We start from the raw sequence: 23,687 nt of genomic DNA on the forward strand, positions 1-23,687 counted from the left end.
TACAGCAGTGTAATAAAGTTAAACGGATGCATTTTTTGTTTTAACAGCTACAGCGCGTGAGTGACGAAGGCTACAAATCATTATAACCTCACAGCCATGGATTTGGAGAAATCCAAGCAACAGCAGCAACAACAACATCAGCAACAAATGCTGCTCAACTCTACCGAGTTGTGCGTCCTGGAATCGCTCCGGGGCTTCGTTGGGTTCCACCCAACTCTCCGCCTGCTCCCGGGCCCTCACCGAATTGTCCTTCGTTGGGAGTCAGTTACCCGGGTCGGGACAAGTCCAGAAATCGGCCAAGAGGCTGGCCAGAGGACTGGCCAAAAGACCGGTCAAGGAACTAGCCAAGGCATTGGCCAGGGGGCGAGTCAAGGGATTGACCAGGAGACTAACCAAGAGACTGGCCAAGTGACTAACCAAGAGACTGGCCAAGTGACTAGCCAAGAGAATGACCTGGGGACTAGCCAAGGGCTTGATCGGGGAACCAGCCATAAAAATGGGCGTGTGGCAGTGATTTCTGGGGGTGGCGCGGGCCACGAGCCAGCCCACGCGGGATTTGTGGGCGTGGGGATGCTGAGCGCCGCCGTATCAGGCCACGTGTTTGCATCACCTGCCCCGTCGGCTGTGCTGGCGGCGGTGCGGGCGCTGGCGCAATCGGGTGCCATGGGCGTCCTCCTCGTAGTCAAGAACTATGCAGGCGACCGCCTCAACTTTGGCGTGGCAGCTGAGCGCGCCCGGGCCGAGGGTGTGGAGGTGGAGACGGTGGTGGTGGCTGATGACTGTGCCACTCCGGCCACTCGGAGTGACTCAGAAGACGAAGATGATGATGATGGTGTTCATGATGGTGGCATTGACACTGACTCGGAACTTGAGACCGATTCTGAACCTCATCCAGAGCCCGAACATGATCGTGATCCTAGCGACCGCAGGAGGGGCAACCGCAGGAGGGGCAACCGTCGATCACGACGCCTCCATCGTCGGGGCCTCTGCGGGACGTTGCTGGTGCATAAAGTGGCCGGAGCGTTGGCCGAGCAAGGCCGCCCCCTGAGCGAGGTGGCCCGGGAGGCCTGGGCGGCCGCACGTGCCACGGTGACGCTAGCCGTGGGGCTCTCATCTTGCCAGGTGCCAGGCCTGGCATTGCCGAGATGGTCGACACCACTGCAGGCCGGGGAGATGGACCTCGGCGTCGGCATCCATGGGGAAGCCGGAGCCGAGAGGGTAGCCCTGGCACCCGCGCGAGATGTGGTGCGGATTATGCTGGAGCGGATGGTTGGGGATGGTGGTGGTGACAACGGTGATGGTGGTTTTGCTGGTGGTGGAAATGGTGGTGGTACTGTTGGTGATTATGTTGGAATTTGTGCTGGTGGTATTGGTAATGTTTGTGGTGTTGATGGTGTTGGAGATGTTGCTGGTGGTTTCGGAGATGATGATGGTAGGAGTGACGATAGCACCGGATATCATGGAACTCAACGTATCATTGAGCGGGATAGCAACACCAGTTCTGCCGTTTCTAGATCCTCTGGAACTGGACTTAGAGTTGCAGGAGAAGCCAAACTCAGCGATGCCAGTGGAAGCCACGCCGGACCTCCCTCCGCCAGGCCTGTCAGCTGCTCGGCACAAGGCCGTTTGCCCCTGCACCGTGGTGAGCGCGTGGCACTCATGGTCAACAACTTGGGGGGCACCTCTCACCTGGAGCTGGGCGTCATTGCGCGGGAGGCCGCGAGGCAGCTGGGGTTGCGGGGCGTGATGGTGGAGCGCTCCTATGTGGGCACCTTCATGACGGCTCTGGCCATGGCCGGTGTGTCGCTCACTGTCATGCGTCTGGACCACGAGGGCATTAGGCTCCATTGCTTGGATGTGGACACTAACGCGCCTTCCTGGCCCAGAGTGTCGTGGACTTCTTCATTGTTGTTGTCATTGTCCTCTGCTGGACGGGCTTATGGGGACACTTGCGGTGGTGGTCATGGCGGTGGTCAGTATGTGGCGGAAGAGGAGGAGCTAGAGCAGGGTGATGCACTGGATGAGGGTCGTGGGCAGGAGAAAGACCATGAGAAGGGTCATCAACAGCAGGAGGGTCATCGACAGCAGAAGGATTGTCAACAAAAGGAACATCAACAGAAGGAGACTGTCTGGGATTATCATCAGGAGGTGGGACACGAGCAGGGGAAGAGTCGTCGATGGGCAATCGAGAAGATGGACGAGGAAGCTGACCAGGGCGACTCGGCGGATCGACCGGAGCCACCGAGACTAGGCCACGAAGCCAGGGGTCTACACGGAGGTCAGCGTGGAGGTGAGGACGACAGCGACCCCGGAGCTCCGGTGCGAGCTGCGATGACAGAAGTGTGCGAGGCCCTTCTCGCCCTCGAATCAGAACTCAACGATCTCGACAGCGGGTCAGGCGATGGCGACTGTGGCACGAGCCACGCTCGGGGGGCCCGTGCCTCACTCCACTGGCTCCGTCACCTCCGGGCCAATCCCAGGACGGCCTCTGCGACCATCCCCGGGCACCTCCTCCGCGGCCTCTCGGAGCTCCTCGAGGAGGACATGGGTGGTACATCAGGCGCCCTCTACAGCCTCATGCTGAGTGCGGCGGCCGGTGCCCTGGGGTCAGCGCCGCGCCCGTTCCCCGCCGACTGGGCCCGTGCCTTCGCGGCCGCTGTGAGGGCAGTCAGGCGGCACGGCGGGGCCCGCCCTGGGGACCGCACCATGCTAGACCCGCTCTGGGCCGCTCACCTGGAGCTGCGCGTCCTACTAGCGGGGCCTGCAGTTGGGAGGCGAGGTTTTCCGATGGACGGGGCCTGCGGGGCGGAGGCGGCAGGTGCCAAAGAAAGCAGCGGACAGGAGGAGGAGAAAGAGGAGGCTCATGTGCTTAATGCTAAAGAGGTGTTGGCACGGGCGGTGGACAGAGCTACAGCCCAGGCGCTCGCTACGGCACAAATGGGGGCTCGTGCAGGCCGGGCCAGGTGGGCGAGGGTCGGGGAGGCGTGGGGTCGCGTCGATCCCGGCGCGAGGGCCGTGGAGGTCGCACTTAAGGCAGTGAGTTTCTCGCTGCAGACTCAGGGCCACTGGTGATGCCTCGGTGACAGTTGGTAAAGGGTTGTTTAACCAGTTAACCATGGTTAACCACGGCTAACCGGTTCAGACGGTTAACCGGCTAAGGGTTGGGAATGTCAACTAAAAGCCTACGTTTCGATTTATAGCTTTCATAACAGCAGGGATTCATATTCATGGTTCTTTCGGTAAAGTCACGTAGAAGGGAAATAATGAAATAATAATAAAACAATTAAATGATCACGACGTTTCTATTGCAACACAAGCAATCATCATCAGGTGTGAAAACCACAGCAAGAAAATTGTTGCTATGGTTTTCACACCTGATGATGATTGCTTGTGTTGCAATCATCATCAGGTGTGAAAATCATCGTGTTCCTCTTGGTGAGGACAGTGGGGTGTGCTATTAAGGTTTCCCCCCCTTCCCACAGGTTTGTAACGATTTGAAACGGTTTGTAATGGGTAGTGGTAGATATTGTAGTTACTTTTTTGATACCTCCTGTTGAGAGTTGTTGTGGAAAGTGAGCCTGGTCCGCCCTCGAGAGATGCACTGTGGTCTCACCGGGAGTCCATGGAGGGTTTTTTTTCTCAGGCTTGGTGTTGGGCGCAAGTTTGTTTGTTTTGTTCTTCCCCTGTTCATCCCTTTGCACCAAAATCATTGCGTCCCAGTCTAGGCAGTATGGAAATACCCTCGATGCCTTTGTATTTCCCCAATGAGAATGCCTGATACAATGGGCTTGAGACTCCTCACTCGACCTTCAATAATAGCACCAAAAACCCCGGTGGGTTTGCTCAGATACAATGGACATCTTTAACAATGTTTTAGGCATAAAGCCCAGCCCCTCGATTGAAACAAACCTGTGGAGCCTGAAAGATTACGTTAAAATTCCAGCACACACTACTGCGGACCCTTGACATTATGGCTGGGTAGGCCATGAACGCTCGAGAGGCGTGAAAGTGGAAGGAGCTTTTGGCTTTTGTCTTAGGAAAGTAATTAATAAGGTATAAATTCTCATATCATAGTATACAAAATCATATTCGTTAGTCCTGCATTGGCAGACTCCGGGGATAGCACTCGTAATCTGGCTAAGAGTGAGCTTTGGAGAGGTAAAAAGTTGAGCTCTTGCTAAGGCAGACTCCTCTAAGTATCGCTGAAAGTTTTCTTTTACGTTTTTCTTGATATTTTGAGTCACTTGCAGAGTCAAGGACTTCGAGAAGTTGTATTGTTCTAACCTAAAAGTTGTGATAAGCTAAGAGGTGTGCCAATGAATTTCATATAATACTGTGATAAGCTAAAACGAGTGAGAAGTTAAGTGGAAATTTGAGTCATACACCAATATCGAGTGTACATGAAATATTGTCCAAGCTATAGGCTGGAAAAGTTATGTTGGTCGAGTCCAGTGACTGATATTGTATCAGATGGAGAGGCCAGGAGAGTGGTGGATACGTGCAAGCTGCTGCACAGCGTGGGGTCTCTTGAGTGAGCGACCAAGGGTGATCGCGATCCAAGCCACTCTCAAAGCTGCTGACAGGCAGCGTGCTGGACCAGCGTAACTGCAGCATGCTCCAGCTGCAGATCGAGCCTGGGTGCAGACAACCCGTGTGCGCAGCGCAGCAGCTAGCGGCCAACTGGCAGCGTGCTGACTGGGGAGCAATGAGCGCACTCCAGCTGTGGATTGAGCATGATGCACAGACAACACCGCGAACGAGCAGCGAGCTGCGTGGCCACGAGCGCACTCCACCTGTTGTTATGGGACTGGAGGTATTTTTCGGAAAGAAAGAATATATCCAGTAAGATGAGCCATTAACTTTACACTCACCATTTTTACCTGTACCTCGTACAGATTATGGGCCAAGAAGAATTTCAGATTGCATACATCACACTATAACAGATTGAGTATTATCACGTTATCATGAGACATTAGCCGGGTTGTTTTCTCGTAACCACGTGATCGTGAGATCCAATCGTTGATGCTTTTATGATCATTCAGTACGGATTGATGATTACGTATATTTGCATGTGTAGTGACATCGGGGATGTCACTGTATGGTGCCGGCCCGGAAGGGTCGTGCTGTTCGAAGTTCTTACATCGTGGAAAGCACCGTGTGGGTGGCTGTGCGTAATACCAGCAGAAATTGTGGGAATGGTTTTGGACCCAAAGACGGACTCCTTACACCGCATAGAGAATAGGGCTCACATGGCATGGCTATATAGAACTAGAAGCCATAATTCGGATCCAACACACAGGGAGAGGGATAATGAACCCAGCCTTTCCGAGGGAAGTAAAAATCACGTGAGCAGCGACAGCACATGTGAGGCATTTAATACACCAAGCCCCACAATGCAGAGAGGAGCAAGCACCCACGAACTACCAACATAATTATGCACACAGATGGCGAGGTAACAATCCAGCGAGAGAGTGGCACACAAATCGGAGGCGACCACAGCGCACAAAGACAAGCATTTACGGGAATCGCAACGTGTGGAGGCCAAGAGCAGAATCATACCAGAACCCCATGCCACGGCACACGGAAGATCAAACACAATCTGCCCATTTCCGATCGAAACCCCTATCGGTTATACCAGGAGGGAGTAGAGAAAGAGGAAATAAGGAAACAAATGGGCTCAACTGAGATACAAAATGTGGCACAAACACGTGGTGAATCACCCACATTAATTGAGAATGAGCTGTCAGTGAGAGCACTGCCCGCTGAATTACTGCAAAATCACATCCCCCTTGGATAATACAAGCAGGCTCCTAGTGGCAAGGCAACCCAGAAGGGTAGCAATGATTGGGAAACTCTAAATGTGTCGAGAACCAATTCTAATAATGTGGTAGAGAACGCAAGCATCGCTCCCGTAATTGACACACTTATCGAACATAAAAACATAACTGCATTGAGGTGTGATCCGACAGGAGATGATAACAAACCGCAGGGAGGGGGAGTAAAACCTGATCGCCAGGTAATGGGAAAAGCCGCCCATTGTGTCGTGGATTTGCGTGATTGTACTATGGATGGGGCAGAGAAATGTGCTACAGGAGGAATGCTGGCATCAGCCTTTGGATGAAAAATTGTGCATTGACACATTGAGGATGGATGTAGATCGGAGTGCTGAAATGGAGGGGATAAAGATCCATGACGGATCGGGAATTGTGTTGAAACCCAGCACACTCAAACGCACAAAAAGGGGGACCCAACGGGGCACAGAATCGAATCAACTCACCGAGTCGACAAATTCGCATATTGCCCCGGGGACGGCAATTGCCACAGTCGAGCATGGAAACTCGTGGTGTGTGCTGATTCTGGTTATGTGCAACACAACTTCACGCCACATAATCCCACATGGAAAGAGAGTGACATGTTGCCTTGATATATGTTTTGCTTATTTCAAATGTAACCATGCTAAGTTCGTGATAAGTACGCGCGCGTTGTAAGAAAATAGCAGCCGAAACTTGAGGACAATTGTGAGTTCATATTGGAAAAAGGCATTTGTTTTGTTTAAAAATAACCCGTGGCCAATCGACCACTGATAATTTTTTAAACGGCGGAATGTTGTATATATGTGCCTTTTTCCAAAATTGATATTAAGAATAATTTTGCCAATTCTTTTTTTATAATAATAAATCGGGGGGTAGCGTGGTGCACAAAAAAAATAACAAAAACTCTCACCCCTCACCCCACTGCCCTCACAAGCCAGACAAGAAGGCAACAGGAGATAAGCCATAAAAGGTCATTAAAAAAAAACCCCAAAACAAAAGAGAAGGGGGGGGGGGTGCTAATGAGATTCTGGGGAATCTCTACATGGCTTCAAAGGCCCCCTCAAAAGAGTACAGACAGCAGGCGCCACGATGAAGAAACAGGCACATTTAAAAAAAATGTTGGGTTCTTTTAACACAACGGTAAAAGTCCAAAACATAGTGACAAGAATAAGTGGACATCATAGACTGCCAACACACTCCGATTAAAAACCAGCCTACAATCTACGTTAGTGGGTTATTATTTCTCATATATTATTTTAATACTAATGTTATTCACCTTATTTTTTATTATTCTTCTTCTATCTACGCGACTTTACCGAAAGAACCAAAGAATGAATTCTGGATAAACATAAACCAAATAATAATTATGAAGTATTAGACCGAGGGTCATCCAGAAGAATCAAAAAAGGCAAAACAGGTCAATCACACATAACCAAGATAAAATGTATCCCATAGAGAGAGAGCCTCCCGACCGCCTTTGTCTCCCAGCAGCACGTGAGAGAAAAATTAGCATACGCATGCAGAGAGCATCTCCCCTTAAAAAGAAAATCAAACACCATGAAGGAACTCCAAACCACGATGGAAGTACTGTAAACACTGCTACAAACATACCTTGAGTCACTTACAGAATCAGAACTACAAAAGTGGTACGGTATCAAGCTATAAGAGGTCAAATAATATTTTCCCAACGGTACAAGAGCAACGACTTCAAAGGCCAACGCCCCTTTCTCTGAGAGAGAAGAGAATGTAACACCCCACCGCGAGGGAATAGGGGGGGAATGCGACCGGACAGGGGGAACCCCTCCCTCCAGAGAAATTATTACAAAAGTTGAAAAACTAGGAAAACACAAAAGGGCAATTTGGAGCATCTGTTTTCTACGGATGAAAAGATGGCTTGAGGAGCGGGACAGAAACCAGGCCAGGGAGAGACTTAACAGATTGCTTAATAAATCAGGACATACACACACACGTACCCCGGACGAACAACTGCCCCCACAGCAAAGAACGAAATCAAAGGGATTCTGGTCCTTTGTGAGAAGGCGAGCCAAGAGGAGAGAATTTCACATAAAAACAGAGACACGACCCATACATGACTACTACTGCAAGGACAGAAGACTACGACAAGCGATAGGGAGTACTGCGACGGGCAGACTCCGGGGCATGGCCTCGAGATCAACAATGGGTATTGTGTCTCGCAGAGAAGAGGGGCGAGGTGATGCTCGGTGCTGAGTTCGGCATGGACCGACAGAGTATCGCTGAAAGTTTTATTCTACAGTTATCCTGATGTTTTGAGTCACCAGCAGAGTCAATGATTGCGATAAGTTGTATTGTACTAAGCTTTCACAGTTGTGTAAGAGGTGTGCGAATACTATTTACAAGTTTTGAGAGTGAGTGCCAGCTCCCACGAGCAGCTGCAGCCCGAGAGAAAGAGTGATGGGCAACGTCAAGCAATCAAAGAGGAAGGGCAGAAAGCGCCAAGCATCGACCAAACGAGCAGTACTGCAAGCTGCAAGCTCGGGGGTGGGACTCTGCAATCGACCAAGGATGGCGAGGCTTGCCGAGTAGCGATATATCACCAAGTACGAGTTCGGCGCTGACAGAAGAAGTATCGCGAAAGTTATTCTACACTGAGTGCCAGCTCCCACCCGGCAGCTGCACGATCAAGGAGAGAGATTGAGTGACGAGCAACGACGAACAATCAACCGGGAGAAAGGGCGGAGAGCGCCTAGCATCGACCAAGCCAGCATCGCAGAGAACCAGCTGCACGCGCAACCGGGCATCGCCAGAGAGCACGGAGCCGGAGAGAGAGCGCAGAAGCGCCACCAGCACCACCGAGCAAGGGTGTCAGCTGCCAGCGGACAAGCGGCGAGCGCTATCGTGCACCTTCAAAGACAAGCTTGACTAGCTGCCCGTGAGGAAGAGGAAAGCGCCGGCGAGAGCGCCGTGGGTTCAAACCACACACCGACCAGCACCAGCTGGGAACCAAGACAAGAGTGCGGGCGCTATCTGATGACGGAATCATCACGTACCGCCGATGGCGAGCGTCGTGCCGACTCTCTTCATTCAGCAGTGGACAAGCAGCTGCAGCTGCTGCTGAGAGAGAGAGCGAGGACGCAGTGTGTATGACCCACACTCACGCACTCACAACGCGTTGCCCAGCGTCTGCTTAACGCAAAGAATTAATCCAGGAGACAAAACCACCAACACACACATAGCGGGACTAATAATAAGAAGACCAATGATAAGAGTACGTCAACTATTAGCTGATAATGAAGAACATTGCCGCTGCCCTTTGATTTACGTGGATACGGTCGTTTAGAAGTATTTTAGTAGTTATTTTTGTTAATTGTAACTGTATCAATGAATTCATTGATGAAACTAAACGTTGAGAAAACCTACGTTACGAATCCACACACTCACAGGGAGACTTGTGTTGAAATCTTTTTTTTTATCACAGAATCTTGCCCGCGAATTTATTGAAGCCTTAGCCAATTGATAAGCATTTGCTGAAGCAGGCACACTGCCGCACACCATTGTTCCAAGACATTTAGTTAATTACATAATCTTACAAATGAATACATTGAGGTCTACTTTTGCCTTCGGGGCATGTTTCTTTATTGCCGTTCGTATGAATATCGTCACATTCATTTTTAAGGACTTTTTCCTATCGCCGTATATGCTTGCGTTACTCTGAGGAATTAATCGATTGTACTGTTACCCAGTTTAACAAACGTAATCATTGAGGGTTAAATGTACGGTTCAATGAGGAGGACATCTCCAGGAGTACTGTGTTGACAATTCCAAGCATAAGGGTTTGCATATTAGAGTGTTTTGTTTTTGGTTAGAAATTAAAATTGCTTAACACAGAAGTGTCTGAGTGGTGCCTTCCTAAGTTCATGCATAATAATCTTAATTATGAGAACTGTATCCTGTGGTAAGATTTGAATTTGGAGCCCTGACATAAAAACACTAAGACATAATCAGTAAATGTTAAAGCGAAAATAATTGTATTATCCCAATTGATAACACTCGTCAACACACTTTTTATGGCATAAGGTATTCCAACGGTTTTAAGGTAATTTTGGAGTGCTGATTCCAAATCTGGCATCAGTTTTTGTCTATCACATCAGGTTTTTGAGATATAAAATATTGCATTTTCAATAAAAATAGCAAATTTATGCTCATATAGCTAAACAGACATCCATACAAGTGTAGAGCCGTTGTAGCCGTTGTAGACGGCCGGATTTAGACTTGCCGCGGATGGCAAACAAACACAATGGGCGTGGCTACATCGGTATGCGAAGACGGTGTTTACTGCGACGTCCGCGTTGTTATCCTGGGGGGCTATTGCGGAGCTGGGATCCCCCACAGCCCCACCCCTCAAGTGGGGATGGCTATTTAAGGTGGCGAGCCGGACGGCTCGGGGTCTAGTGTTAAGCTGTAACCAGTGAAGAAGGAAGACTAGCTAGACAGGCCCTGGAACTCCCTGGGATCGCTGCCCTTTTAAGGGCCGACCAGGCAAGCCAGTGGCGTGGCCCTAAGAGCCCAAAACCGACGCTCTTCTAAGAGCCGGACTGGGTATTCCGGGTGCCGTAACCTAGCTGTAAGCTAGCTGTGAGTCAGGCTGTTGTGTTCCGTAGCGTAGACGGGTGAAGGGGCCGATACCCCTTCAAGTACGGTAAGTTGCCTGTTACTCGCTGGTGTTAATAAACAAGCGTGTGCCTCCAACTACGTTGTCAAGTCTCCGGGAACCTTACTACATCTGGTGTCGGAAGTGGTTCTACAAGGATGGAGACACGACGGACAACTCGTACCAGAGAGACGGGGGCGGAAGAAACCACGGCTGACTTTGAGCCAGAAATGGCTGAGGGCGGACTCGAGCAGCAGGAGCCAAGTCCACCCACACCGCAACGTCAAGACGAGTGGGGACCGTCGTCTGAAGGACTGCGGCTGGCCCACTCTCGACTGGCAGAATTGCTCTATGCTGCAGCCGCCACACTGGAACAGATTACCCGACTGGGGGCGGGAGGAGCTGCACGGAGCGATGGCGGCCAACATACGATGCCGTTTCCCGTCATTTCCAAGGACGCTGAGTTTGAAGTTCTTGCCATAAGTACAGTGCAGGCTGATGGCGAGGCGGGGCTACGTCACGTGGCCGATACTCACCAACCACAAGCCACGTCGGCAGCGGCGGACAACGAAACGTCACCACAGCAACCGCCGTTGCCACGCGCCCAGCCCGCCAAATCTGCATGGAGTGACGAAGAGCGTTTTTCGCCTACGGACGCTGCGCTGCAACAGCGACTGCCACCTCTCAAGGAATTCGTGGGAAGAGAAGGCGACTGGGGTGGCTTCCAGAGGCGCTTCCTCGCCCATAAAGAGATGGTGAAATGGACCGACGACGAGGCGTTGCGTGCGCTGCCGGCGATGCTTGACAGCGATGCCCTCGCCACTCTCACCTCGGTACCAAGGGCGAAGCGCGCCACGTTGCAAATGGCGCTGCAACTCCTCGCCGCGGTCTATGGACCACCCTTGGACTGTCGCCAGCTGTTTTACGATCGTCAGCGGGGCGCCAAGGAGTCGCCCCTGGCGTACCGCACGGCTCTCCTGGCCCTGGCGAAAACGGCTTTTCCACGGATGGACGAGGATGGGGTGGACGCCATGGTCGCAGAGAAGCTACTGCTGCTGGCCGATGATTTGGACATCGTCGTCTTGGCCGAGGACGACGCGGAAATGTGTTCGTTGAGGGCCGCCCGGCACATCCATGCCAACCTGCTGGCCCAACGTCGGAAGACTAGCAAAGCGATGGCCAGCCATACCGTGGCTGCATCCGCCCTCCCAGCGGAAGACATCTGCACTGTGGATCGCCCGACGGAGTGGAGGTCCGGAGTACGGCCAGCTCGGGACAGACCGAGCCGCCGGGATCAGCCCAAGTCATCAGCAACACTCACGCGCTGCTACAACTGTGGCCTCCGGAGCCATGTGGCCTCAGGATGCTGGGCTCCTCGGCAGCGTGGTGCGACGCCTCGCCAGGACGTCGCGCCTCGACCCAAGTCTCCCCAACAAAATCCGGCGAGTCTTGGCACCCCACATGGTTGGCCCACACACACACCTGCCACTCACTCACACACCACAACTAACGGGGGTCAGAAATTATCCATTGTCACGCCAAAACATACCTCCGTGGGGTGTGCGGTCCAACCGACCCAGTGGCCCGAGTTGGCTCATCGTGTTGTTGCCGCGTCGTCGGGGTCGTCGGTTGTTGTGGGACATATTGATGGGGTCGAGGTACGGGTCTTGATTGATACGGAAGCATCGGCGACTATTGTGTCCGATTTGATTTACAACATTCTCCCCATTCAAAGTCGTCCCTTGCTCCCTGTTGATGTCCCATGTTACGCTGCTAACGGGGGTTCGTTGGGCATTATCGGACAGATCCGCTCGCAAATTTGTATTTGGGACATTAAATTATCCGGCCCGATATTGGTCTCCTCCTCGCTGGCGGTTCCGTGCCTGTTGGGGACGGATTTCTTGGCCAAAATGCCCATTCGTATACTAATCGACCAAGGATGCATTGAACTCCCGTCGGGGAGACGTATGGCCTTTTTGTCATCCCCCGCTACCACTGTCCGTGCGGCGTTTGCGACGGTACCGGCGCTGGTCGCGAGGACGGTACGCGTACCACCGGGAGCTCAAATGCTCGTACCTCTTAGGCTGCGCCGAACGTTTGGGGAGGGCGTCGGGGATTGGGGGGTTCTGTTGGGACCATCGAGGGCCGGGGTCAACGGACCCGACTTGGTAGCGGCCCAGACCCTGGTCAAAGGGGACGAGGACCCCTTCATCGCGGTCCTCAATGTGGGGTCGCGAACGGCTGTGGTTCCTCAGGGGACCGTGCTCGCGCACGCGACGCCGGTGCCTCGTGAGGAACCGGTTGTTGCTCAGGTGAGCGCCGGTTCGCCCTCGCTACCACATTCGGATCGTGATGAGGGGTGGCTCGATGCGCTTTGCGCGGGATCGGTGGACCTGTCCGGTCCACAGCGTGAGAGGCTTCGAGTCCTCCTTCGCGAATTTTCAGACGTTTTAGTCTAAATAAATACGATATTGGCTGTACTAAATTGCTGAAACACCATATTGACACGGGTGACAGCGCGCCAATCCACCAAAATCCCTTTCGGTTAAGTCCCGCCGAAAAGGGGCATGTTATATCGGCCGTAGACGACATGCTAGCTGCGGATATCATATCCCCTTCCACCAGCCCTTGGGGCGCGCCGATCGTTCTGGTAAAAAAACACGATGGATCATTGCGCTTTTGTGTGGATTTCCGTCGGCTTAACAAAATTTCTGTAGCCGATGCATACCCGCTTCCCCGGATGGATGAATCGCTTGATGCCCTGGCAGGGGCGCGATTCTTCTCCACATTGGATTTATTGTCCGGGTTCTGGCAGCTCCCTCTGGATGACGAATCCAAACCGAAAACGGCTTTCCGTACGCCGCAGGGCCTTTTCCAATTTAATCGCTTGCCGATGGGATTACATTCCGCGCCGGCAACTTTTCAGCGATTAATGGAATTGGTTCTGGCTGGCTTGCAGTGGGATTCGTGTTTGATTTACCTAGACGATGTCATCGTCTTTAGTAGAACATTCGATGAACACCTCCAGAGGTTGCATGCCGTTTTTCTCAAAATGCGGGCTGCTAATTTGAAGTTCAAGCCCCAGAAGTGTTTCTTGCTCCGCGAATCGGTGCGCTATTTGGGTCACATTGTGGGCCATTCAGGCATTGCCACTGATCCCGCCAAAACGAAATGTGTTAGCTCCTGGCCGACTCCCACCTCGGTGGGTGAGGTCAGGAGTTTCATCGGATTCGCATCATACTACCGCCGGTTTGTCGCTGATTTCGCTACCATTGCGAAACCCTTACATGCCTTGACATCTAACGGGGTCAAATTTCATTGGGGTAAGGAGGAAGACACTGCTTTTCACTCGCTCCGGGACGCCCTAGTCGGGGCTCCGCCATTGAGTTACCCGGATTTTACAAAACACTTCTTGCTCGATACAGACGCAAGCAACACGGGCATCGGGGGCGTTCTCTCCCAGGTTATTGGGGGCGTGGAACATGTGGTTGCATACGGCAGTCGGGTGTTGTCTCCGGCGGAACAAAGATACTGCGATACTCGTAGGGAACTATTGGCAATCGTGTACTTCATTCAACAATACCGCCCATATCTGTACGGTCGGCGTTTCACCGTCCGCACAGATCATGCGGCGCTGCAGTATGCTTTGCGGGTTCAACAGCTATCGGGACAATTGTCTCGATGGTTGGAAATCCTTCAGGATTTCGATTTTGCGACTACCTATCGTAAGGGCACTCGCCACACCAACGCGGACGCTCTGTCCCGGTTACCACCCACCTTTGAGTGCGCTTGCCTTCTGGGTTCGGGGCGTTGCAGACCTCCGAATGTCAGCTCTAATTCGGTTTTAGCAGCCGCCGCCGATGCACCTTCTGTTGTCGGTCCTATCGAGCAAGAAGGGAGGGATTCCTTGCTGGGGTTGTCGGTTGCGGAGTGGGGGCGCCTCCAAATGGAGGACACCTCCCTCCTCGCTTTGTGCCGTCGCATCGGGGGAATCGTGCGGGGGGGTGAAAATGTCGACTCCTGGGGGTTGGTCCAGGGCCTTCTCATGCACTGGGACGGCAAATCCCGTCGACACCGGCTGGTGGTGCCTTCTGCGTTGCGGGGGAGAGTCGTGTGGGCTGCACACGAGCGACTCCTCCACTTAGGGACCCACAAAACCCTTGCCACACTCCAACTAGATTTTTCATGGCCGGGCATGGCAAGGGATGTGGAGGACCTGTTGGGGTCATGCACCCAGTGCGCGCAAAGGAAGCCACCAGCGAAGGGGTCTAACCCACCCTTACAGTCCGTAAAAGTTTCCCGAGTTAACGAGCTCGTCGCACTAGATATTCTGGGCCCATTCCCCGCTACGCCAAGGGGGAATAGATACCTGTTAACCGGGGTAGAATATTTTACGAGATGGCCTATGGCCTGGCCCCTCGCCAATCAGTCAGCAGCAGCCATCGTGGAGGCCTTTGTCCAGGGCTATGTCCTCGACAAAGGTGCTCCGGAGCGGCTGCTGACCGATCAGGGTAAACATTTTTCGGGGAAGCTTCTCCACGAGGTGTGCGAGCTCCTGGGAACAAAAAAGATTCGTACCTCCCCATATCATCCGCAAACGGACGGAATGGTGGAGCGGCTGCATCGGACCATCACGTCCATGCTGTTCCAGCAGGTGTCTGAATCCCAGACCGATTGGGACCTTCATATCCCGGGGGTTTTGGCAGCATACAGGATGGCTCCCCATGCGGCGACCGGGTTTTCGCCCTTTTTCCTAATGTATGGCCGCGAGCCTAACCCACCTGTTCCGACTCAGCTGCGGATCTCCACGCCGCATAGTAAATCCAAATTGGCCGAACATGTGAAATTCAACGTCGCTAAATTGACAGAGGCGCGGGAGGCGGCCATGCAGAACTCTGAACTCCACCAGAAGGCGAATGAGAGGCTCAGGCTGGGACGGGTGCACGTGCTTCAGTGGAAGCCGGGTGACCAGGCGTGGTTGCACTGTCCCCAAGTCCCGCTAGCAACCTCGTCTAAACTGGTGCGGCCGTGCCGGGGGCCCGTGGAGGTGGTGCAGGTTTTTTTTGCCCACAATGTGTGCGTATCCGATGGGGGAAACGTCGGTGGTTTGTGCACCCCTCCAGGTTAAAACCGTTCGTTGCTCCCCATGTTCCTACTTCACACACGCGTGGCCAATCATGTGAGGGGTCCACCGACTCCCAGAGTACGACTTCTCTGCTGTCACCTGACTTAACACCGTCTGTTCCACCTCCAGGCGCACCAGGAGTGACACACTCACGACCGCCAACCCCTCCCGGGGGGTTCGGGGGTCGCTCTGCAGCGGAGCCGGACACCCTCACACCCGGACTGCTAACAACCGCCACTGGCCTAACCAGAGGGGTCCCTTGTGACGGCCCCGCTGCAAGGACGCGCGCCAGAACGCGTAGACTTTTGTGAGGCCGGCCGCCAACGCGACCCTTGCGGGCGACCGCCCTCGGTTCTTGTATATATGTTGTTTTTACAGGATGGGGTATTTATTCGGTCGGGGTGCGTCGTATTGGTTTGTTCTTCTTGTTGTTGTTGTTGTTGTTAAAAATTTGTGAGGCACACACGGGTTCAAAGGGGGGGATGCATCTTTATTGCGATTTTGTTGCAGCCGGGACGGCTGCGAGCTGTACAGGGGGGGGGGGGTGATGTAGAGCCGTTGTAGCCGTTGTAGACGGCCGGATTTAGACTTGCCGCGGATGGCAAACAAACACAATGGGCGTGGCTACATCGGTATGCGAAGACGGTGTTTACTGCGACGTCCGCGTTGTTATCCTGGGGGGCTATTGCGGAGCTGGGATCCCCCACAGCCCCACCCCTCAAGTGGGGATGGCTATTTAAGGTGGCGAGCCGGACGGCTCGGGGTCTAGTGTTAAGCTGTAACCAGTGAAGAAGGAAGACTAGCTAGACAGGCCCTGGAACTCCCTGGGATCGCTGCCCTTTTAAGGGCCGACCAGGCAAGCCAGCGGCGTGGCCCTAAGAGCCCAGAACCGACGCTCTTCTAAGAGCCGGACTGGGTATTCCGGGTGCGTAACCTAGCTGTAAGCTAGCTGAGTCAGGCTGTTGTGTTCCGTAGCGTAGACGGGTGAAAGGGCCGATACCCCTTCAAGTACGGTAAGTTGCCTGTTACTCGCTGGTGTTAATAAACAAGCGTGTGCCTCCAACTACGTTGTCAAGTCTCCGGGAAACTTACTACACAAGAATAAGATAAGATACAATATACAATAATAATGAAACAAACATTTAATGAGCCGTAGCACAAAGTTGTGAGAGTGACTGCATATCAATGTGAGTGAATGCATATTACCATGTAAGATTTGAATTGTGAAGATAATAAATATATGTACAAAAAGGTCATTCACAATAGTGATGTTATATCTGCATAAACGACCTCTTCTTTGACGATCTCCGATGTACAGCTTGTGCAATGTCTCTCATCAAGGACCAGCAGTAATCTGCTATCATGTTTGAGTCCCATCGGCCTTGGTAACGTTCTTCCATAACTTTAATGTATTGATGAAAGCGTTCACCTTGCTCTTCGCTCACGTGACCCATGTTCTCTGGAAACTGGGCCAAGTGACTATGTAAGTAGTGAACCTTGATGCTCATTCTACATCCAAGTGCTTGGAAACTCAAGAGCAGTTCCTCCACAATCTCTCGATAGTTGTACACTTTCCTGTTCCCAAGGAAATTCCGCACCACATCAGAGAATGCATTCCAAGCTCTAGCCTCTGCCGCAGTCATTGTTGTAACAAAGTGTGAATCCCTGATGAGTGTTCTTATTTGAGGGCCATCAAATATTCCTGCCTTTTTTTTCTCGGCACTGAGACTTGAAAAGGTTGAACATATATAGCTGAAGCAGTCTCCAGAGTGATCAAGAGCTTTGACTAATTGCTTCATTAACCTAAGTTGTATGTGCAGTGGGGGAAATACAATTTTATTCCTATCAATCAAAGGCTCATTCTTGATGTTCTTGTCACCAGGCGTCAAACTGATTCTTGGTGGCCAGTTCTTTTTAACCCAGTGTTCTAATGTAGCCCTACTGTCCCAGTAGCACAGGAAACAAGGGTATTTGGTGTGACCTCCTTGCTGACCCAGCAGAAAATGAACCATTTTCAAATCAACACAAATTAGCCATCCACGCACACCAAACTTCAGCTTAGCATTCTTTCCTTTAGACCATGATCGCAAAGTTTCAACACAGGTTTTACACACTTTGTGAGGAGCCCAATTTTTGTCTTGGTTTCCAAGTCGTACTTTAAAGTAGGCAAGATAAACCTTCTTGACAAAGGTATTGATGTTGCGCCTTTGATCCTGCAAAGTGAAGCTGCCACAGATGTAGCAGAAGATATCTGGGTCATTACTGCATTTCCTTCTTTATGATGTTGTAGCCATTGTTAGATCATGCCCTGCAGAAGAAAAATATGAAATAAATGTGGAAATCTACATAAAATGATATTATAAACACACTATCCTAAACATACAGCACCATATTTTAACACTAAAGCAGTCACTGACTCGCAACAACTTGCAATCATAAGTGACAGAGTTAATTTCGGGTAAAATCAATGAACATGGGGTATGCGGATAGCATAACAAGTAAACCCGTAAAAACAAAGTTTTTCACTATAAATCCTTTATATGCGTGGCGGCTAGAGTCCTCTCGTCCTCTGGCTTGAGATGGCTGCCACCTATGGGTCAGATGATTGTCTGCCACCATTAAGCAATTGGTAATTAAATATTTAATTTGTTTTCCCTAAACAGTGTAAAATTTTGGAATTTTTTTCACGAAAATTAATTGTCACACACAACGAGTCTGTGTGGAAAATGTCAGCTCGATTGGATCACGGGAAGTGGGTTAAAAAACGACCGAAAGATTTGCACGGTCCTAAGCAAGCAAGCGAACTTAATATAAAGGATTTAAAAATATATTCGCCTGTGGAGGACGCGGGGATCGATCCCGTGACCTTTGGCATGGGAAGCGAGGGCGCTACCAACTGCGCTACTCCGCCACGGCCTGTGGAGGGGTTACGCTCTGGGCTCTTACACTGTAACGTTCAGCCAAAGCCATGAATGAGTTCTATTTGAATATATGTAAAATAATTTTTTTTTGCCTAAAAGTGTAAAATTTTGGGAATTTTTTTTCACGAACATTAATTGTCTCGCACAACGAGTCTGTATGGAAAATGTCAGCTCGATTGGATCACGGGAAGTGGGTTAAAAAACGACCGAAAGATTTGCACGGTCGTAAGCAAGCAAGCAAGCACGCAAGCACGCAAGCAAGCAAGCAAGCGAACTTAATATAAAGGATTTAAAAATGAGATGTGATAGAGCAAATCTGAGATCAGATTTGGAATCAGCACCCTGAAATTAGTCTAAACCAGCTGCAAAAGTCCAGGCCAGAAAAAAAAATGTTGTTGACCAGTGTTATTTATTGCTACCATGTGATGTGTTAGCTGCTGGAAGACAAATGTGGTTGGTGATGCTCTGATCCTATAGAATACATATTATCTTGGTCGTGTGTGATTGACCTATTTCGCCTTGTATCTCTTCTGAATGACCCTAGGTCTAATACTTCATAATTACTATTTGGTTTATGCTTCACCAAGATTTGTGATATACCATAGTTGTTACCACAGGTATTCTGAGGACTTTATTACCCTTTGTTCCCCGTCTGTACCGGCAGGGATCCGTGCTACTTATTTTCGAGTTATATTTTGATATCCTGAGGTTGAAGATATAGCTAAGTTTTGACTTAAAACTGTCGTGACTGCAGGAATTAATATTCTTTGGTTCTTTCGGTAAAGTCACGTAGATAGAAGAAAAATGATAATAAAAATAAAGTGAATAAAAAAACTAATGTAGACTGTAGCCTGGTTTTTAAGCTTGGTGAGCGTATTAGCAGTGTATAATGTCGACTTATTTTTATAGCTAAGCTTCGAACTTTGACTGTTATATTTTGACTTAAAACTTTCGTGACTGCAGGAATTCATATTCTTGGTTCTTTCGGTAAAGTCACATAGATAGAAATAAATACATTTTCAACAAAAGAAAAGAACTAAGAATAATAATATTTTACTGTTGTATTAAAAAAACCGACAGTTTTAATATCCACCGCCTCTGTGGCTCTCGCCATCCAGGGAGATCTGTGGCCCTTGCTGTTTGTGAGTGTTATTTTCTTACGGTATTTCCCACAGAATCTCATTAGCCCCCCCCTGCACCGGTTTTTTTTATAATTACATTTTATGAGTACTTCCTCCGGCTGCCTTTTGTGTGGCGAGGCAGAATCATTCTTAATATACATTTTTAGAAAAGGGCATTTTTCCAACAGTCTGTCCTTTTAAAAATGATCAGTGGTCGATTGGCCACGGGTTATTTTTAAACAAAATAAATGCCTTGTTCCATCATGAATCAACAATTGTCCTCATTAAGTCTTGGCTGCTATTTTCCTTACAACACGCGTGTACTTATGATGAACTTAGCATGGTTACATTTGAAATAAGCAACAAAATGATCAAGGCAACATGTTACATAGGTTCTGTGATGTATAATATATATATTTTTTAGTTGCTGTGAAACACCAGGCAGCGGTTTCGAACACGGTTGTGCATTGCCTTCCTTATGTTACCTCCCTGCCGCATGTTTATCAAGTTATGAGTGTCGGCTGCTTGGGATCCTTCTTTCCCTCCTCTGTGTTTGTAATTTGACATGCTCATTTCCACGCAATGTCTTTCAGACTTGGTTATTTTATGGCATTTCATGAGCATTAACAATATTCTCATAGCCAGGCACTTTAGAGTAACCTGTTACCTTTTCACACATCATAACATCATCCTCCTGGTTCATTGTTTTTATGGCTTTGGTCAATTGCCCACGGTTTACTGGTTTGTTTTTGTATTTTATGTCACAATTGCCATGTGGGACTATGTGACGGGAAGTTGTGTTGCACATAACCAGAATCGGCACACACCACGATTTCCCATACTCGATTGTCAGTGTCAGTTACCATCTCTGGGGTAATATGCGCATTTGTCGACTCGGCAAGTCGATTTAATTCCGTGCCCCGTTGGGTCCCTCCTTTTGTGCTTTTGAGTGTGCTGGGTTTCAACATATTTCCCGATCCGTTATGAATCTTAATTTCCTCCATTTCAGCACGCTGATCTACATCCATCCTCAATGTGTCAATGCACAATTTTTCATCCAAAGGCCGATGCCTTCATTCCTCAGGGCGTGTCCCTGTACCATATTCTTAGGTTTTTTCGGTAAAGTCACGTAGGTAAAACATTAAAAAGTAAAATAAAACAATTGACCACCACCTTCTCCAACCATTATATAAACGGAGTGGTAGCTCCTGCAATCTCGCATTTACTTGATACAGCTGTCGTGGCTGTGACGGTACCACCTGAAGACGGAAGCTTGTGTTGCCTCCGAAACGTCGTGATTTTTATTTTATTTTACTTTTTAATGTTTTACCTACGTGACTTTACCGAAAAAACCTAAGAATATGAATAATTGCAGTCACGAAAGCTTCAAATCTAGAATCCCTGTACCATGATCATCTGCCTTCATCCATAGTACAATCATGAAAATCCGCGAGACAATGGGCGACTTTTTCAATTACCTGGCGATCAGGTTTTACTCCCACTCCCTGCGGTTTGTCATATCCCCTGGTCGGATCACGCCTCAATGCAGTTGTGTTTTTATGTTCGATAGGTGTGTCAATTACTGAAGTGATGCTTGCGTTCTCCACCACATTATCAGAATTGATACTCGACGCATTTAGAGTTTCCCAATCATTGCTACCCTTCTGGTTTGCCTTGCCACTAGCAGCCTGCTTGTATTCTCCAAGGGGGATGTGATTTTGCAGTAATTCAGCGGGCAGTGCTCTCACTGGCAGCTCATTCTCAATTAATGTGGGTGATTCACCACGTGTTTGTGCCACATTTTGCATCTCAATTGAACCCATTTTTGTTTCCTTATTTCTTGTTTCTCTACTCCCTCCTGGTATAGCCGGTGGGATATCAATGGGGAATGGACAGGTTGTGTTTGACCTTGAGTGGGCTGTGGCATGGGGTCCTGGTATGATTCCGCTCCTGGCCTCCACACCCTGCGATTCCCATAATTACCTGTCTTTGTGCGGTGTGGGTCGTCTTGGACTGGTGTGCCACTCTCTTGCTGGATTGTTACCTCGCCATCTGTGTGTGTAATTATGTTGGTAGTTCGTGGGTGCTTGCTCCTCTCTGTATTGTGGGGCTTGGTGTATTATATGCCTCACATGTGGGGTGCTGTAGCTGCTCACGTGATTTTTACTTCCCTCTAGGTGGCTGCGTGTATTATCTCTCTCCCCGTGTGTTTTACCCGATTTATGGCTCCTAATTTTATATAGCCATGCCGTGTGAGCCCTATTCTCTATGTGGTATAAGGAGTCCGTCTCTGGGTCCAACACCATTCCCACAATTTCTGTAATCTCTGGACTCAAGGATTCAAAAAACATTTTGTCACCTTCGTGGTATTGATCAACATTACCTGCGTAATACGCTCTTTTAAGTCGTAGTAGGTAATTTCGCGGATCCTCGTCTACACACTGGGTCATAATTTTAGCAGCATGAAACCCCTCAGACCGAGTTGATAATCCCCGAACTTCCTAATCACTGCCACTTTGCGTTGTTTGAAATAATTCCCATGGTATAGAATGTTCATGTAAACTTATTTTCAGCAGACTTACTTTCACGTCCAACTTCCTCAGACCTCTGATCATTACCTCCGCTTCTACTGTTGCGATATGAGTGTGTATGTCTCTATATTCTTGGGTCTTTCGGTAAAGTCAGGTAGATAGGTTCAAATAAAATAACAACAAATATTTTTAAAACTACAACGTTTCGATCGCAACACAAGAAATCGATTTCTTGTTAAGTCAATGTGTATGTCTCTGTTCCTATTGTATGGATCAAAATAGGAAATTCTGACGACAGCTTTGTCCATCAATTTAAGTGTTATGACTGAATGAGTATTCGGAAAGTTGGTCGTCGTCAGAGGAGTCAGTGTCAGATGAGCTATCACTCAAACTGTGGCGCTGCTTAACATAACTTCTGTCGTGTATTTTGCGCCTGTAACCTGGTTCAACTTCGCCGGGTAATCCATGTCTGTCTTGTGACTTGTGTCTCTTATGTTTCCTGTGTTGGTCTTGTGATCCTTGTTTATGGGTTGGTGTGCGTCGTCTCCTTGACCTGTGCTTATGTGGTGAGTGTCTTTGGGCCCGGCCTTCATACCGCCCACTATGTGTATATTGTCTGCTAGGTGAGGCGCTTGCGTCCCGAGGTTCTTGTTTGATGCTTGATTTATATTTGTCTCGTGACTCGTGCCTGTCGTGATCTCTGTGTCTGTCGGCTATGGTGCGGATTGTGTAGTGTTGGTGGCTTTTGCGTAGCATGCGTCTCTCTGGTGAGCTGTCCCTGCTATCTGTGCCGTGTCGGTCATATTTGGGTGGTGTGGGTCTCCCTGCTGAACGGTCCCTGTTGTAGGTCTCGCGTTGGTCATACTCGCGTGTCGTGTCTTTCTGGTGAGCTGTCCCTGCTGTGCATGTCGTGTTGCCCAGGTTCTGCCCTTTTTGGCGCTACCCGTACAGCATATCCTGGCAACTTTGTTTTAGGATTCTGTCTCACCTCTGACTTCGGGGTTGTCAGTCCCACTTGTTTTCTGCTGCATCTGTATTTCTCCGTCCCTTCTCTCGAGTTGCGAGGGGGTTTATTTGTCAAAGCTACTTTGATCGATAGCCATACTTTTTGTGTAGTCTGTTCTTTGACTACGTTCACGTACCCCAGGATGTGGTGTACTGCTACTTCCGTATTTGTTCTGTGAATCAACGTCTATGAGTTTCACAGGTGCCGCTAGCGCCGATTCCTTCTCTCTTACAAGGACGTGAAGACGTCTTACCTCGTCTATCAGGGACAGTTTCTCATTCGAATTATTCCTCATTCCATAATCTGTCTGGCTGTCTGTGTGAGAAGGTATGAGTCCAGTCTTGCTATTTCTGCAATTTTTACATCGTGTTCACTTTTGTCACATTTTATCAAGTCCTTAAGTAGTTTCTCTCGGTGTGTCTTAATGTCATCGATATGGCTCCCCTTACATATGTATCTCTGCCTTTTCTGCTCTGTACGTTTTAATACGAGTTCACAATGTTCCGCAATCCACTCACATTTTTTTCTTAATCCTAGCAT

The 23,687-nt window shown here is 49.7% G+C and overlaps 1 protein-coding gene across 1 annotated transcript in view; it reads left to right on the forward strand.

Annotated features, from left to right (window-relative positions):
- TKFC (triokinase and FMN cyclase) overlaps positions 1–9,682 on the forward strand; it is an 11,015-nt gene extending 1,333 nt beyond the window's left edge. The window contains exon 2 of the mRNA XM_078611207.1: positions 48–9,682. Coding sequence (XP_078467333.1) covers positions 97–3,072 — 2,976 coding nt within the window. The 5' untranslated portion in view covers positions 48–96 and the 3' untranslated portion in view covers positions 3,073–9,682. The remainder of the gene's footprint in view (positions 1–47) is intronic.
- Positions 9,683–23,687: the final 14,005 nt, after the last annotated feature.

This window comes from Lampetra planeri, chromosome 35 (genome assembly GCF_965212315.1).
Source record: "Lampetra planeri chromosome 35, kcLamPlan1.2.h2, whole genome shotgun sequence".
NCBI classification, from domain to species: Eukaryota; Metazoa; Chordata; class Hyperoartia; order Petromyzontiformes; family Petromyzontidae; genus Lampetra; species Lampetra planeri.